The 16,359-nt window shown below is 38.8% G+C and overlaps 1 protein-coding gene across 1 annotated transcript in view; it reads right to left on the bottom strand.

The window, feature by feature from the left end:
• The window catches only part of PIK3C2A (phosphatidylinositol-4-phosphate 3-kinase, catalytic subunit type 2 alpha), a 41,073-nt gene extending 26,286 nt beyond the window's left edge, over positions 1-14,787 (bottom strand). The window contains exons 1-7 of the mRNA XM_009082165.1: positions 13,615-14,787; positions 6,984-7,084; positions 5,230-5,387; positions 1,442-1,562; positions 822-933; positions 167-246; positions 9-57 (exon numbers count right to left, since the gene is read on the bottom strand). Coding sequence (XP_009080413.1) covers positions 9-57; positions 167-246; positions 822-933; positions 1,442-1,562; positions 5,230-5,387; positions 6,984-7,084; positions 13,615-14,727 — 1,734 coding nt within the window. The 5' untranslated portion in view covers positions 14,728-14,787. The remainder of the gene's footprint in view (positions 1-8; positions 58-166; positions 247-821; positions 934-1,441; positions 1,563-5,229; positions 5,388-6,983; positions 7,085-13,614) is intronic.
• Positions 14,788-16,359: the final 1,572 nt, after the last annotated feature.

Here is a 16,359-nt window from a genome sequence, read left to right on the forward strand (position 1 = left end):
TTAAGAACTATGTTAACTTGCTTGTGATATGTATCAAGAAGCTCTTCAATAGAAGATCTGCAAGAAATAATAGCTATTAAACACAAGAGCAAGAACAGAACATAACCTTGGTCAGGAATCCCCCAGTAACCAGCACTTGATTACTAAAATAACCACAAAACATTACCTTACAATAGGTTCTCTGAAAGGCTTTTCTACTTTGTAGAGGTGTTTGGTTAGATGTATGGGTGTCCTGTCATCCTCTTCCTGCAATAAAATACTAGATATTATGTCCAGTTCTCACCTTTCTAAAACTTGTAATACTGCTTTAAAAGATTAATTACTAATACCTGTGAAATTGAAGGGGGAATATATAATGTGATTTCTTCAAAGGGGAAAAGAAATAACTACTTATTGGTCTATGAAATGTGTACAGACGGGGACAGAGGGAAGAAACAGCCATCGAGTGCCTAACTATGCAGATACCAAATATTCCTCCCTTCCTCTTTGATGGTCTAATACCTATTTAATTAAACTAAAAAATGTTCTCAACTTTTATTTAGCTCTCAAATTTGTTGCTTCTCTTTCAGGCCTCAAGTTTAGTCCAAATGCTTACACACTTTTTCCAAGTACTATACTTTAATCTAACAAGACACATTACCTATATTTGTATTATTTACCTTGTGAAAATTCAGTTATGTATTTCACTTCTTAGTACAGTAGGAAACAATTCCCAACACTAGCAGACATACTCATTTGGTAATGAGTAACAAAAGGTTACACCTTAGATCCACCAATTCTGCTGCAAACTCCCAACCTCTTGCAGACTTGGAGGTACTTACTGTTCGTGCCAGATCACTGCATATCACACTGTGGGTCAGGAGCTGCAGTTTGATGTCTGTGTCCCACTTGCGACAGTTCTGAACGTATTCATGACTTCCTATGCAGTGCTTACTGTGAAACAACAGCAAAGTCACAACAAAATATGCAGTGCTTCTCCAAAAATACCCACATGCAATAGTTAAGGCAATCTGTCACCTCAAAGTAAGGAGATAATGAATGAAACTCCATACCACACTTTGTGGTCAAAATGAAACCAAACCAACCAACAGAAAAACACAAAATATAAACACTCAGATTATTAGAAAACAATGGAAATTTTTTTCCTGGCTGTTGGAATTTGAAGAGTAGCCAAAATCTACAACATCCATCTACAGAAATGCTCTGAAAAAAACCACTGTGTTCAACACTACAGATGGCAGATTAGAACAGGTTTCTAGGAAGGTGTTGAGAACTTTGTTGTATCCCACAACTACACAAAAGACTTCTTGTATTTGTGCAAAGAGCAACTGTTACGTTTCTAAGATCTCTGCTTTCACACATTTGTTAGAGATACACTTTCCAGTAACTGTGTCATGAAAAAAGCATGAAATTAAATATTAATGAAAAAGAGTTTGCTTACTTCTGTAAAACTTCTTCTTGGCCACAGACTTTCAGGATATAGCTGCCAATGTCCACTTCATTCAAGTCATCATGCACCCAGCAAAGTGCCTGCATTATTATAAGCTCAACAGGGGAACTCACTGTTTAAAGAAATTACATCTACAAGTTAAATATAAATCTAGAGCAAGGGATATTAACTATTGTTCACTCACAAATTGTAGTTACTAATGAAATTGATTTTTATACTTATAGAGAGGACTCTTATGCTTCTATTATACCCTAAATTTCATAGCTTGAGATCTTCACCTTTTTGCCTCACAAAGAAAGGTATCTCATAAAACTTACCTGTCATGATAAAAAGACAATAAATCCTTTATAAGTACAGTGTGGTCAGTTGACCACAAGTATACAGTCTGCAGTCTGTTGAGTTTTTGTATGAGGATGGCAATTTTTTTTGTTTTCATTATAAATTTGCCTTATCAAGTAAGGACTTCAAATAAGTGATCCTAGAGCTGCTTCAGCTTTAAAAATCATTATCTGAAAGTTGGAGATGGAACTCCTCTGTTTGTTCTGCTTTTGAGGAACTGAATATTAGCTGTAGCAGAGGCAAATCCTACTGAAAATTCTTTCCAGTTTTTCCTTTCTACTTGTCTAGGGCAACTTCCAAATTGCACAGAGCCAATCACAGTAAGCATCACCAAGCCCTTCCACAAAGCAGTTCTTAGCTACCAGTACTTTCACATCAGGTTGCAAACAGTCTCTCTCTTTAATCCAGCAACTACAGAGCAAGACAAATAATCCCAGTCAACCCCAGAATTCATTGCCCCACAGCCACCAGCTATCACTGATGAAAAATACACAGATATCTTTTAATAACACAAATGTTTAGATACAAAGTGCTCTCTGCCCCTCCCTCCCTAGTTTCTGATCTCCTTTAAATCATTTGCAAACAGTATCATTAAGTGCCTCAAAACTGTATAAAAGCAATTCTGCATTTTGTCAATACTCTCAGAGTGGTTTGGTGTCGTTCCCTCCCCCCCCCCCCCAAAGGAAACTCCCTAAGTAAATCTACTCTTTTATAGAAAGAAATGTTACTGCTATGCTGGATGCAGAGAAGTAATGCCACAACAATATTTTCCACAAGGTAACACAAGTGTTTCACCTTATTAACAGATGACTAATTATGACAAGCACGGAGGTATCTGACAGCATATGAAGAATGGCTAGTATTCAGGAACAAGGAAGGATAGGAAGTATGAATTCAGAAACACTGTTCAACACATTATTAAGACTGCTTAACTTCCTAATCGAGAGTGAAACTGCTGTACTACCTTTAGCAGAGAATATGGTAGTTGACAGAGAAAAAAGATGCAGTAGGAGTTCGTGGGCTGTTGCCACAGGCTGCACTGGCGAAGGTCTGCCAGCCCTGCAAAGCCCAGTGAAAAGGGCAAAGATCATGTTGCCACCTTTTTCCTGCCCTACATCTTACTGAAAGACATTCATTTCTTTAGCATATACAATGATTGCTCAGATTTGTACTTCCATGTAAAGTTTCATAAATGAATGCAAAATGAATCCTAATAATATCTAAAGTTATCTATTTGCCTCCTGGGTCCTTCCTACACGCTGAGTTGTCAGAGCACTGAAAGACTGCAATTGCTTCCAAGCAAGACTGAAAGCTATACTAGAGTAATGCAGTTCTAGCATTAGGATGCTAAGGTATGCAATAATTTGACCAGAACAGAAGGAATGAAAGGCTGGTAATAACTTTAAATATGCCTATTACTAGTCACATCTTTCAAAAAAAAAACTGCGATTAGGTTCAGCATCAGAAAACAAGACTGCAGAAAGTGCAAAGAATAAGATACGTGAGATTGGAACGCAAAACACATTGCAAGCTATTCACAAAAATACTAGAAATAAAGGGCTGAAGCCCTAGCATTTTTGTTACCCTACCGATGCCTTTTGTAGGACAGGATTAAGCCCGTAATATAAGAAAAGTGTAATCTTAAGGATTAGGAGCAGAAACCCTTCCTAGGTTATACTTACAGTCCACCTCATTTCTTAACAAAAGATTAAAAAATCACAGCAGAATAAATATAAGGACCAGCAAGTTAATAATAGAATGAAAACGCTGAGACACTGAGAGCTTGTTTGGCATCAAAGCAGTTAGTTTAGCAATACAGCAACTTCAAATCTTTTGACAACAACCAGTCCTAAAGCATCTCCACTGTTACAGGTAAAGAACCACTGAAAAAAACACCACATCACAGATCCACTGCCAGGTGTGGGACATGGTCTGGGAACAGAAAGCCTCACAAGGGCCAAGAGACTGGAGCAGTATGGAGGCTAAAAAGGAAGTCACACCTGAGGTAATTTATTATCACTTATTTTATCACCAAGAATCACCAGAAGCTGAGAGCATGCAGAATTGCAGCTTTTAATACAAGCATGCTCAGCAGTCAAGACTGCACAGAGAATACGAATTCATTCACTCACAAGGCAAACCTAAAAGTTCCACCCCCAAAACAATATTCCTCGTTACCCCCAAAAAAGGGACAGCCAGTTGTGGCACATTGCAACAGTATGAGTATCGTGTTTGTGTTCATAAGCATATATTGAAGTCAAGTAATAAATAGTTTTACTGTTCATTCTTATTTTCCAACAGCAATTTGTCTGAATTTTTACACAGCCTACAAAATTTTAATTATAAATATGTTAGGGTATTGAAATTCTGGGGCTGGGGAAGGAGTGGCTCAAGAGCTGCTTGTCAGAAAAGGACCTGGCAGTGCTGGTGGCAGCAGCTCAATATGAGCCAGCAGTGTGCACAGGTGGCCAACAAGGCCAATGGCATCTTGGCCTGGATCAAGAAGAGTGTGGCAGCAGGACTAGGGCAGTGATCATCCCCCTGTATTTGGCACTGATGAGGTCACACCTCAAGTGCTGTGTTCAGTTTTGGGCCCTTTGCTTAAAGGATGTTGATGTGCTGGATCAAGTCCAGCCAAGGGCAACAAGGATCAAAAGGTCTGGAAAACATGTCATATCATATGAGCAGGTGCTGAGGGAATTTGGTTTGTTTAGCCTTGAGAAGAGGCTCAGGGGTGACCTCATGGTTCTCTACAACTCCCTGACAGGGGTTGTAGAGAGGTGTGGGATGGTCTCACTTGCCATGGCTGCAGGGAGAGGACTAGAGGCAATGGCCATGAGCTGAGACAGGGGAGAGTCAGATTAGATGTTAGGAAAATTTTTTCCCCGTTAGGCTGTTCAGGCACTGGAAAAGGTTGCCCAGGTAGGTGGTGGAGTCACCATGCTGAAAACGTTTAAGAGGCCTCAGGATCTGGTGCTGGAGAATATGGTTTAGGAGTTACAGCAGAGTGACAGGTTAATGATTGGACTCAATGATCTCTTCCAACTGCAAAGATTCTATTATTCAATGAAATAAAAAGTTAAACATTAAGAATTACAGTCCTGGTGTCATCCCTTCGCTTACTGTGAAGTAGGTCAAAGTCTTGAAAAGCTGTTTTATTCTATCCAGCTGTGGATAGAATAGTCCTTCTGGTTTGCTTGACTTTCCTTTCTAAAAGAAAATGTTTCACTTTGTCAGATTCTAAATATTTTCTGATGGAGTCACTGACCCAGAATTAGGTCTTTCCTCAGCTACCTTTTCCACATTTCCCACAAACAATCCATATACCTGAGACCCAGCAATTACAAAAACTGAAGGCCACTGGCCCAGGCTGTGTACAGTCTTAACCCACCATTCTAAGTCTTAACAACAAAACTCTAATTTAGAAAGCTGAAACATACCATCACATGTAAAAGTTACTGGTTGCTGGAATTCTTCGATTTCTATGGAAACCTTGATACTGGCACTCTCCTCACTTATATTTCTTTGCAGCATGATTGGACTCAGCACAAAGCCTGGGTTTGTTTCCTGATTACAGTAAGGAAACTTGGTCCTCAATCTGAAAGTAGAGAATGTTTATGAAACATTGCAATGGAGAAATCTAAGACTAAAGCAAAATAACATGGTAATAACCACAAGAGTAAAGACTACCTTTGGTTCTCTACCTAAATTGTACCTACAAAACACCATTTAATTTTTTGACTCTCAACAGAACATAGCCCACAATAATTATCCAAGTAGTAGTTAGCCAGGAAAAAATCCCAGCTTATAATTAGGCAGGTTTTCCACATAACTTCAAATATTTAATAGGCCAATGCTTACAGGACATACCCAGCTTCTGCAGAAGCTGAAGTCTGAAACACCTTTTAAACAGGTAATCCACAGCATCTGCTAAAACTTTTTTTAAAAAAAGAATATTTTACATACAAAAGGCAGCAAAACTCTTCACATGTCTCAGATTTTAGAAGTCTAATCTCAGCTTGGACACTAGGCAGCAGGCTTTTATTTAGGACACTAACAGTATAAAACATTCACCAAGTAGTGAATAGACTTTTGAAGCTGCTTTTTATTTTCTGCTCTTTAACACAGATAAAATAATTTAACCTTAAATTTCTGCCAACATTAAAATAGTATTATAGGAGATTAAGAACAGGACTCCTCTATCAGAGTAATTTATTTCATCATCTTGATTCCTGACAATAGGAATAATGGAAAAAAAATTTAAAAGCTTCTAGCAAGAGCTGTCCACCAACATTTTAAGCACTGGGTCCTGAAAGAAAAGGCAACCATTAGCTTTAGCTAGAAACTGTTGCAACAAGCCTATTTTATGTACGTTTTGTCTCAATGTTGTTCATCAGTATCAGAGGTATATAAATTCTCATTGGTTTTATGGAGCTAGCTTTTCATTTCATAGTGTTTTAAAAAATAGCTGCTATCCCTTAGATTAAAAAAATCTCTATTTCCTCCATTGTTTCTTAGATTTTGATCTTAAAAGGAGGAAAAAAAAGGCAAGACTCCTAGTTTATCTTCTCCAGGAACAAAGCAAAAAAACAGCCTCTCATGAAATTGTGGCAGTAAGAAAAAAAACCACAGAAGGAGCATTCTGGGTTATCAAGTACCATCTTCTTTGGTATGATTTTTAATGAACCACCTGATCAAACCAGGACAAGTTTGAAGGCTTGATTTGTTAGAGAATTCCAGTTGTGGAAGGAATAAAAATGGAATCATTTAAGGGTTGGAAAGGCATTGAGTGACAGGATTCAGTGAGGTGCTGAGAAAAAACCAAATACTTCAAATTCTTTCAGAAGAAAGTGTACTAAAAATGGATAGAAAAATAGTTTGAGGATAAAAAGGTATTAGAAAAACAAGGAAAAAAGTGAGAAGAAATTCACAGGAAGAATAAAGAGGAGATATGATAATCCAATAACCTTAGTACTGAGTATCTTAACAATTCTGTTGCATCCTTGAAAAAAACCCAAAACAAGACAAAATCAGGAAAAACTGGGATAAGGAAAGGAAAAAGATCACATACTCAAATCTGCCCTATCAAGCAAAGAAAAAATGTAGGACTATTCCCGTCAAGCTAACTGAAAACGAGTCATTTAGCTTTTTTTTTTTTATTCTGAAAGCTAATTTGTATTCAGTAATTTCTTACTTTGTAACTGCTTGAGAAAAAGCTGACAGTTCTTGATTCTGCCCTTCAATTCCTTGGGGTAGCACGTTCTCTGTCAGTATGCCAGTGGTCCCATTGTCTTTCTGCAACTCAAAGATAATACAGTATTTAAATAGCTGCAAACATTCCTCTAGCCAGCAAAGCCACGTGTAGATGATAGATTTTCATGATTCTGACATTTACTATTAGTATTATGTCTACTTCTATACAGAGGAAAATGTGTATCATTACTAAGTTGAAAAGTAAAGATTCACTGGAGCAGTGGCTCTGACAGAAGGTAATATATTTGACAGCATCATTATCAGTAAAGATTAAGTTGCAAGCATAACAGTTCCTGAGCTCTCAGTAGTGACCTGTTGCATTAGAATTTGCTGAACCAGAGGAGGAAGACACACAAATAGTCTGTCCCTGTGGTTTTTCCTCCTCTTCTGCCATGTAGCCTTGAGTATAGTTCCAAAAAGAACTATTACATATCAGTTGTGCTCATGATTACTTTTTCCTACAAAGACAAGTTGTACACTGTTTTTTTCCAAAAAGGACAAGTTGCACACTGGAAGGAAGTAACATTCAGAACATGAAACTCAGGACTAAATCATGGTATCAAATTTACTGCTGTTTTAATCCCTTATGCCCTAGGCACCACCAGCTCCCAAAACTGTAAACCACAGTCTTTAAAGTATCAAAGCTAAAACACCAGCTGCTACAAAGGAGCTGCAGTTTCAAACAACATCTAATTAACTTATTAAAAAAACCCAAATAAAAACAAAACCACACACACAGAACTATATCAGGTTTTAAATCCATACTGTTTCTGATCTGATGCACAGTAAAGCCATACAAATATTGAAGTAAGAAGCAGAGAGCAGCTGGAATACCCAGTGGGGTTGAGGAATGGACTCTTGTCCATAGGCTAACAGTGACCACTACCCTGAAGCACTGATGAAGCCCCAGCCAGATATTCCCTGGAATAAGCTGATCTTGAAGGGTTTGCTCATGTCCAATTGAGGTCACTGCACACAGAGAACAAAGTCTACTGACCACTTACATTTTTCGTCCAAAGTTTTTACAATTACTATAGAAAAATTTAATTCAGCCACAAGTCAAAAAAAAACCCCCAAAACAAAACCGAAACAACCCCAGACTGCACTGTAGTTTCTCTGAAAATCATCACAATTTATTCATATTTGAATTAGTAATTAACTACTTAACTAGTATGAGGGTTATTTATTATTAGCCAACAAAGTCAGCGGAGCAGCTCATTTCATTGGAGCATATTGGACACTAGAGTCTAATGAGACTCTAATGATGTCTCAGATAATGTCTCAGAAAAGGGGTCAAATCATGCAGAGCTAGGGACTGTCAGGTCTTTTCCTTTTAGCCCTCTTTTCCCTTCAAATTAACTTGTTTAAGCAGTATAGCATAAACTTGGAAGGGATAATATAATAATAATAATAACAACATGACCTATAACTGCCACTTGAATTGCATTTAAACCTAGTTATTTCAGCTAAAGTACTGGTTGTATGAACACTGATAGGATAAATTCTGTATAATTGGGGATTAGCCATACCATAGGAGGCAATTAGAGCAGGAAACTGTAAAGCCACAAAACCTGGAATGCAATTCAGTAGCATGTATAATACCTTAAGTTTAAAATGGTTCTTGTATTCTAACATCTCAGACAAGTTCTGTCACATAAAAATCCTTCAGGGCAACCACACAGGACCTGCTGACTAACCCGTGCAACTGTATCTGGTGCACATACTCTCTGAGCAATTACACCACAACAAAGCAAAACATCACACAAGGAAACAGGAAGTTAAAATACCCAGGGAAAGGTAAACACCTTGGATAAAGGTTCAACTAACTGCTGGTCAGCACTCAACACAAAACTCAGTCATTTCCCATCAAGAAGGTGCCTATACAAATGTTAAACCCTATTTAGGAACTCCTTTGAAAGGAGTAATACTACAAGTAAGTACTCACAGCACTCTGCAGCCATAAAAGCAGAACAAAAGTGATACAACATCACCACTTGATGCCACTATGTGACACTTGAATCACAGCCAAATTTGCAGGTTCTTCTGCTGTTAAATTCAAAGAAGCTTAGGGACATGCAAGGCATGTGTACACATGCAAGCTTAGCTAGGGTAAACAATAAATTATCATCTAATGAGCAAAGATGAAAAAGACTTGGTTACCCATGGTTGGCCTCAGGGTCACATTCAGCTAAGGAGATAAACCTAATGTTATTACAAATAAGTAATGCTGGAAAAGACCTCCTGGTGGAAAATTAAGAACATTAAATACCTCCTTGCTTTTTGCATTTACATAGTTATTTTTCATCATTTTGGGGAAAATAATTTCAGGAGGACAAGCTCTGACAAACTACAAAATCTAATTAAAATCCACTAGGCTCAGATGATTGGGCTTTTGAGCAACAAGTAGGATTTTAGTTTCTTTAACTTTCAGATGAGCCAATGTAAGAGGTGTAAAAGCTATCAGTCAAACAGGAAATAACTTGTAAGAAAGGACTTCAGGCCAAACAAGATAAAGAGTTCCTATCAGCACAGACTGCAAAAATAGAAGCGGTCTGTAAATACAATTACTCTGAACAATGACAAACAAACCCAAACCCCTGTAAATTACCAAAAGTCAAGTTAAATAAAATCCCACGAGTATATATAGTCACAAAATTCTCTGTGGAAGAGAACACAACACATAATATAGGGCAAAGTGGTGATTTTTGCCTCTGCTTTCAGAAAGAAGTGACAAATACTGAGGCATTTAAATGGCAATACTGAATGCATAGATACTTCCAATATGAATAGATACATCAAATAGATACAAATACGGATAGATACAATAGATACTTCAACAAAACAAAGCAATCCATTGATTCAGGGATTAAACAGATAGTCAAACACTTTGATAGAACCAAAATAGATGACTAATAGTTTTGTTTAGAGTGGCAGTGAGACTGAGTTGTTTCGCAAGGGTGGGGGGAAATGCTCCAAACTAGCTAAAATGCAAGACCTCAGAACATACATACCTGGGGTAAATTGGATAAAATATAAGAGAATTGCCAAAACGAGTGGCTACATAGCTCAGCTTCCTACTGTACTAGGTAGAAAACTATTTAAACTAAAGTATAAAGTAGAAGCATGAGATGGGCAAAAGACAGAAGCCCCAGCTTATGTTGCAAGGATATCCATTTGAGACACTCATTTTTAAATCTATTTATTGTCTTCTTTAATAATTTATCAGGAATGACCCAGCTAATTTACAGTCTTGTGTCATCAGCTAACTTCATAACACAGACTAGAACTGGAGTATTGTCAAAACTAGACAACCACAGACTGGAGGAGCAGAAGTGGAAAGTAAATCTCAAGTCTTCTATTGGACATTCACTGCAGAGGTCTGCTATAAATTAAGAATTTGTTTGAAAAAGATGGTGACTTAAGAAAATCAGATATATTCATCAACTGCAGGATTGACACATGCTGTTGTGATGCTGTTGCCAATAAAGCAAATGCAATAAAAGCGTATCAAGCAGGATGCCCTACCTGTCAAGAGGGTTTATTCACATCATTGGACAAGGGACACAGTACACTATGCTCTCATACAGAACTCCAGTTCTCATAAGCCATCTTCAAAAACAAGTGACAGGAATGGGAAGCTCTCACACAGAGCTTGCAGTGAAACCTGACAGAAAGTCACTGTCTCTTATGACACATTGAGGTGAATATCAAAACGAATCTTTTATCTAAAATACCTGCTGTTCCATCCTAAAGAGGAACATTTGCTAAGAGCTAGTTGTGAATATATTCCACTGAAAATCAGGTGACTTGATGTGAACAGTGAGGGCCTGGAACAGCTTTTAAATCAGAAGTGGCAGGAGGAAAAGACCACATGTGAAGGCAGAGCTTCGGCTTTATTTATGACTCAGTTAACACGTGACCTAAAACCAGCAGGAGACTGGACCTGATGAACACAAAAGAACCTTTTAAATCCTGTATTCTTGAAAAAACCCTGGAATTTATAAAAACAGGTTTCATTCAGCAACAGTCAAATAGTAGTTTTTATGGACAACACACTGATCCAATACAGTCCAGCTACTACAGTCAGCAGCTAAGTTACAACCGACCAAACACCACCAGATGACATAGCAAGCTGTGAAGCAAACTGCTATAGAGCCCAAATTTACATGCCCCTCCAAATACCAGGAAATAACTGAGCTAACACATCACAGCTCAGCAGCAAGTAGGAAAAAATAAAATGAAATCAGACCCAAGATCTACACACACGTAATGCTAAAAACGTGATCCCTTAAAAACAGAGGTAGAGTCATTTTTGAGGTTTAGGGTTGGGTTTTTTGATCTTTCTCCACTGGCCTTCTATTAAACTTTTGCCAGAATACTGACAACTAGCCCAGAAAAAACAGGAAACCCTTCAAATGATGGGACAAAAATTTCACTTCAATAGAAATTCAGACAGCCCTTTAAGCTGAAGTCTAGTAAAGACTCCTATTTCTGAGAAAACACCTCCTCCAGTTTGGAGGTGGGGAAGGAAGAATTATGGAGTAATTTGGAAAATATCTTTGACTGATAACAGTTGTTATTTTATGGCATGTCCCTAGCCTATTAAAAACACCTAGAATGACAATACCTAAGATTCAAAACAATTGCAATTCAAACTCTCCAAGGCAAACAAATCTTTTACTCCCCTCTCCCTCTCTCTAACCAGTTTCCATCTTTTCCACTGATGTCTTCTCCTTCAGTCTTTGTACTCTCTCTACCAAAAAAACCCCACAGAAGTATTCATATTCACTTTTTAGTGAGCAGACCAATATTTTAAAATGTAATGTCTTGTTTTATGCTGGAATTATCACAGAAAGAATAAAAAACTACAGAAAAGTTAAACAATCTACAGTCATTTACTGGACTAGGAAAAAGGGTAGGATGCAGCTATAGGGGCATAATTAACCAGATGAGATTGTGACAGTACTGATCACCTGCTACACAGTTTAGTTTTGATGCAAACTGCATGTGCTCAGTGTCCGAAGATAGAAGTGTCATACCTAAAGCCCCTGTTGACAGTTTTGTCATGCTTATTTCATTAAAGTGACCCTGATCCTAGAGCAGAAATCACGTTCTTGTCCTGATAAAAGTAACATCATACAAAGGTGGTTTTCCTTCTTTCAGAAGTACAGTGTTTCTGACCCAACAGCCATCCCACTTTCCAAGACAGTATAACCAAAAGGTTCTCTCTAGCATTCCTGGGTCATGATGAGGTTCAAAAAGGCTCAGTGCTGGTCCTGCACTGGGGACACAACAACCCCATGCAGCACTACAGGCTGGGGAAGGAATAGTGAGAGAGCTGTTCATCAGAAAGGGACTTTGCGGTGCTGGTGGCAGCGGCTCAGTATGAGCCAACAGTGTGCACAGGTGGCCAACAAGGCCAATGGCATCTTGGCCTGGGTCAAGAACAGTGTGGCAGAAGGACTAGGGCAGTGATCATCCCCTGTACTCAGCACTGGTGAGGTCACACCTTGAGTGCTGTGTTCAGTTTTGGGCCCCTCACTTTAAAAAGGACATTGAGGCACTGGAGCAAGTCCAGCCAAGGGCAACAAGGCTCAGAAACATGTCCTGTGAGGAAGGGCTGAGGGAGTTGGGTTTGTTTAGCCTTGAGAAGAGGCTCAGGGGTGACCTCATGGCTCTCTACAACTGACAGGGGTTGTAGAGAGATGGGGGATGGTCTCTCCTGCCATGGCTGCAGGGAGAGGATTAGAGGGAATGGCCATGAGCTGAGACAGGGGAGAGTCAGGTTAGGCGTTAGGAAAAATGTTTTCCCTGTCAGGGTGTTCAGGCACTGGAATAGGTTTCCCAGGGAGGTGGTGGAGTCACCATCCCTAGAAGTGTTTAACAGGCACCTGGATCTGGTGGTGGAGGATATGGTTTAGGGGTTCCAGCAGAGTGGCAGTTGAATGGTTGGACTCAATGATCTTAGAAGTCTCCTCCAGCCTGGATGATTCTAAGATTCTAAAGCTTTCTATCTACAAAAGAGAATTAAGTGGTCCTGTGAAAGGCTACAATTGATACTGGGAGAGCAGAAAAGAACTTTTACTTTGTCACTTTTCTACACTACCTTTTGTTTGCTTTTAAAATAAAAGCAGACAGGTTCAAATATAAGGCAAAGAAAAACATTTTTTTCAAAATCTAAGATAAAGGCTGCTCAACTTAAAGCCTTCAGTGCCTAACTCGCCATCCTTGATTTTGTAGTATCATGTGAATTGCTCATAAAATTTTAATATACAGCAGTATGATTAAAATACTTCATTGTTCTAAATATTATTTCCATTTATTGGGCCGTGTTGAAAAACAGCAATTTCCTGAGTAAATGTGGAAAGATTACACAAGGCCAGAGTTATTTTGGGAGATAATTCAGTAGCAATGTTCAGTTTTCTGAACAGCACTAACACATATGCCATAACATCACATTATTTGGACACTGCTCAAGACAAGGTACAAAACAGATCCACCTTATAGTGCCTTTAAATACTGTGATGAATCTTTATTATTACACAGTAATTTAAAGATACTGATTTACATACCTGTGATGTTTGGCCCTGTGACTTTGCAAGTTGAGTTGTTCGCATGTTTAAGGACTGGCTCCTTGTGACTGTGGCTCCAGAAGATTTCCCATTCACTTTTCTTTCCAGATGACAAGTTAGTAACAGCTTTTCTTCTAACAGCACAGCATCCCATGGATCTTCAGCAGTCATACTTGAATCCCTCTTCTCTCCATCATTCTCTGCCTTATTTAAGGTCTCCCCACTATCCACTTTTGGTTTACTTAAGGGATCCAAATCTAACCAATCAAATTTACTAACATCTCCACAACTTTCTGAGTCTGGCAGGTCAGAAACTGCAGACTTTATAACAGACATTTCTAGGTCCGTGCTCGACTTCCCATTCTTCAGGAACTCTGAAGTGCTTGCAATTTTGTCAAATACTTTTGCCATCTCTGGTGTGAGTACTGGAGGGTATATAGGTAGACTTCCTCGTGGATGGAAAGGTGTAGTAGCTGCCAGTGGGTATGAAATGTATTGTGACTGTCCTGGAAGACCAAGATAAATAGGTTCTCTAGGGGGATAGGAGGACATACTTGGATGGAATCCATTCTGAAATACACCAGTCTGTTTTGTGTAAGAAGCTGAGGCGTAAATAGGAGGTAAAGTGCATGTCACAGGTGCTGGTAACCCAGGTGTCCACTGCCTCCTCTGACCCGCAGGCCCAGGATAAAATGGCGAAGACAGAGATGGACTCAAAACAGGACTTGCTGGTAATGTAGGAACTTTACTAGATTCAAAGCTGTCATCCAGCAGCAGTTTCTCTAGTTCAGCATGAGTAAGCTTCTCTATGTCAATGGTACTTAGTTTATCTTCCATGCTCTTGGCATCAGACTCTGGAAACACCATGAGATCATGGTCCTGTTTGCTATGAGTCTGTACTTTTTGTCTGGGGCTGCTTAAAGAATGAAAAGCTTGTTTATTACCAGCTACACCTCTTTCCTTCTGCATCTTGGCTAATGCCTCTGCTTCCATCTGCAGTGCCTCCTCTTTGTCCACATCTTTTGACCTTGCAGCTGACAGAGAAGGTGATGAGCGCTGTTTGAATCCATTGCTACTGGATATCTGGGCCATGCCGCAAGAGCAGATGTCCATTTAAAGCAGCAACACTTCTCCTGGACTGGTTGTCTACCCTTGGCTTCAGAACAGATTTAGCAGATCTGAAAAGGAAACAAAACATTAGAAAGACAGAAAAGAAATATGTGGAGAGCTGCTACATCACCAACTGACAGGGTAGAACATGTCCGTCAGAAACACAGATTATACAATTTTAAAGAGATTAGATTTTATTTTGGAGTGGGGGAGGAAGAGGGTGTGTCAAGCCTAGAAGCCACACAAATAAATTCACATCATTTGAATTATGCAAGACCCATTTATTTTTCTTACTCTACCTACTGGTAAGTACTACTAAGTACTTGGTTTCTTTTTCGCACCACCGAACCCAAGGCACAGAAAAAGCTACCTTCAGGTACCTAGAGGTTCTCAGATTTGAGCAGTTCTGCACGCAGGTGCAATCCTGGAAGTAGAAATCATACTAAAGACTGTACAAATATCTAGCATTGATAAAGGACATTATCAAGAGGACTTCCAGCTTAATCCAATAGATTACAGAAACAACAGACCTATCAAACTGCTCTACCATGTTTATAGTGGTCATAATGACACTGAAGGACCTCTCTTCCTTTGCAAAATATTGTACTTCACCCTCTTAACAACAGAAATAATGCTTATGAAATGCTTTTTCTTGGACAAGCAAAATAAGCTATTTAAGGACAGCTGCTCATTGAGTAATCTCTTTAACAGCCCCTTAAAGGAAGTGTTAGGTAAGGGAACAAACTCTGAAAGGTCACTTTTGCTCAAGGCCATCACCAAGAAAATGATAGCCTACAACATTTCTCCAATGCTGATCTTGTGTTTAGGACTATGATACTTCCTGCATTCACCACAATATCTCTACTTCCTTATTAAAATGATATTGCAAGAGATTACCAGAAGAACTCTGTTACTTTTCAATATTACTTCCACTTTATTCTACAGCTTTTACACACAGCCAGGTCAGAGCAGAGTCCAGAAGATGTCTTCCAGCAACAGCTAGTGTGCATATCAAGTAGCAAGATAAAAATCAGGAATAATGAGTTTCTGCTAGAAGGGTTACATAACCAGCAATCCTCATTAAAACAGAATTTCACTGAACTAGATGAGCCCTTCAGATGTAAATCATTGTGAGTTCAAGTCATGCAATAATCTGCAAATTAAGAGTTCTCTGCAGCAAATAACGTAGGTAACTCAAAAGTCTTTATGTTCCCTTTGCTGTTCACACCCATTAGAAGGGTTTGGGTTTTGGGGTGAGGTTTTTTTTGCCCTTCTTGAATCAAACCAGAGATACGTACTTCAAAGAAACTGACTGTATTTCTCTGGACTCCCCACACAGACAGAAAGATTCTTAACGGATTTCTAACAGATTCTTTACATTCTTTTAGACTGGCCAAGCTTTTGTTTTATCTACTTCATTTCAATGGCTTAGAGTGTGAAGGACAGACATCTTTATAAGAGCCTCTCTACATTTCAAGCTGACTGAAGACAAATTCAGGTAAAACACTGAGTACCAAGTACCAAGACAAGATTTAAATGAAAGAGGGAGTCTTCAGAAAGATGAAACAGTGACAGACTAACAAAGTTATACAACCCTGAAAATCAAACAATCATTGAATCATAGAATCAACCAGG

The sequence above is a fragment of the Acanthisitta chloris genome, unplaced genomic scaffold, assembly GCF_000695815.1.
Source record: "Acanthisitta chloris isolate BGI_N310 unplaced genomic scaffold, ASM69581v1 scaffold23829, whole genome shotgun sequence".
Lineage (NCBI taxonomy): Eukaryota > Metazoa > Chordata > Aves > Passeriformes > Acanthisittidae > Acanthisitta > Acanthisitta chloris.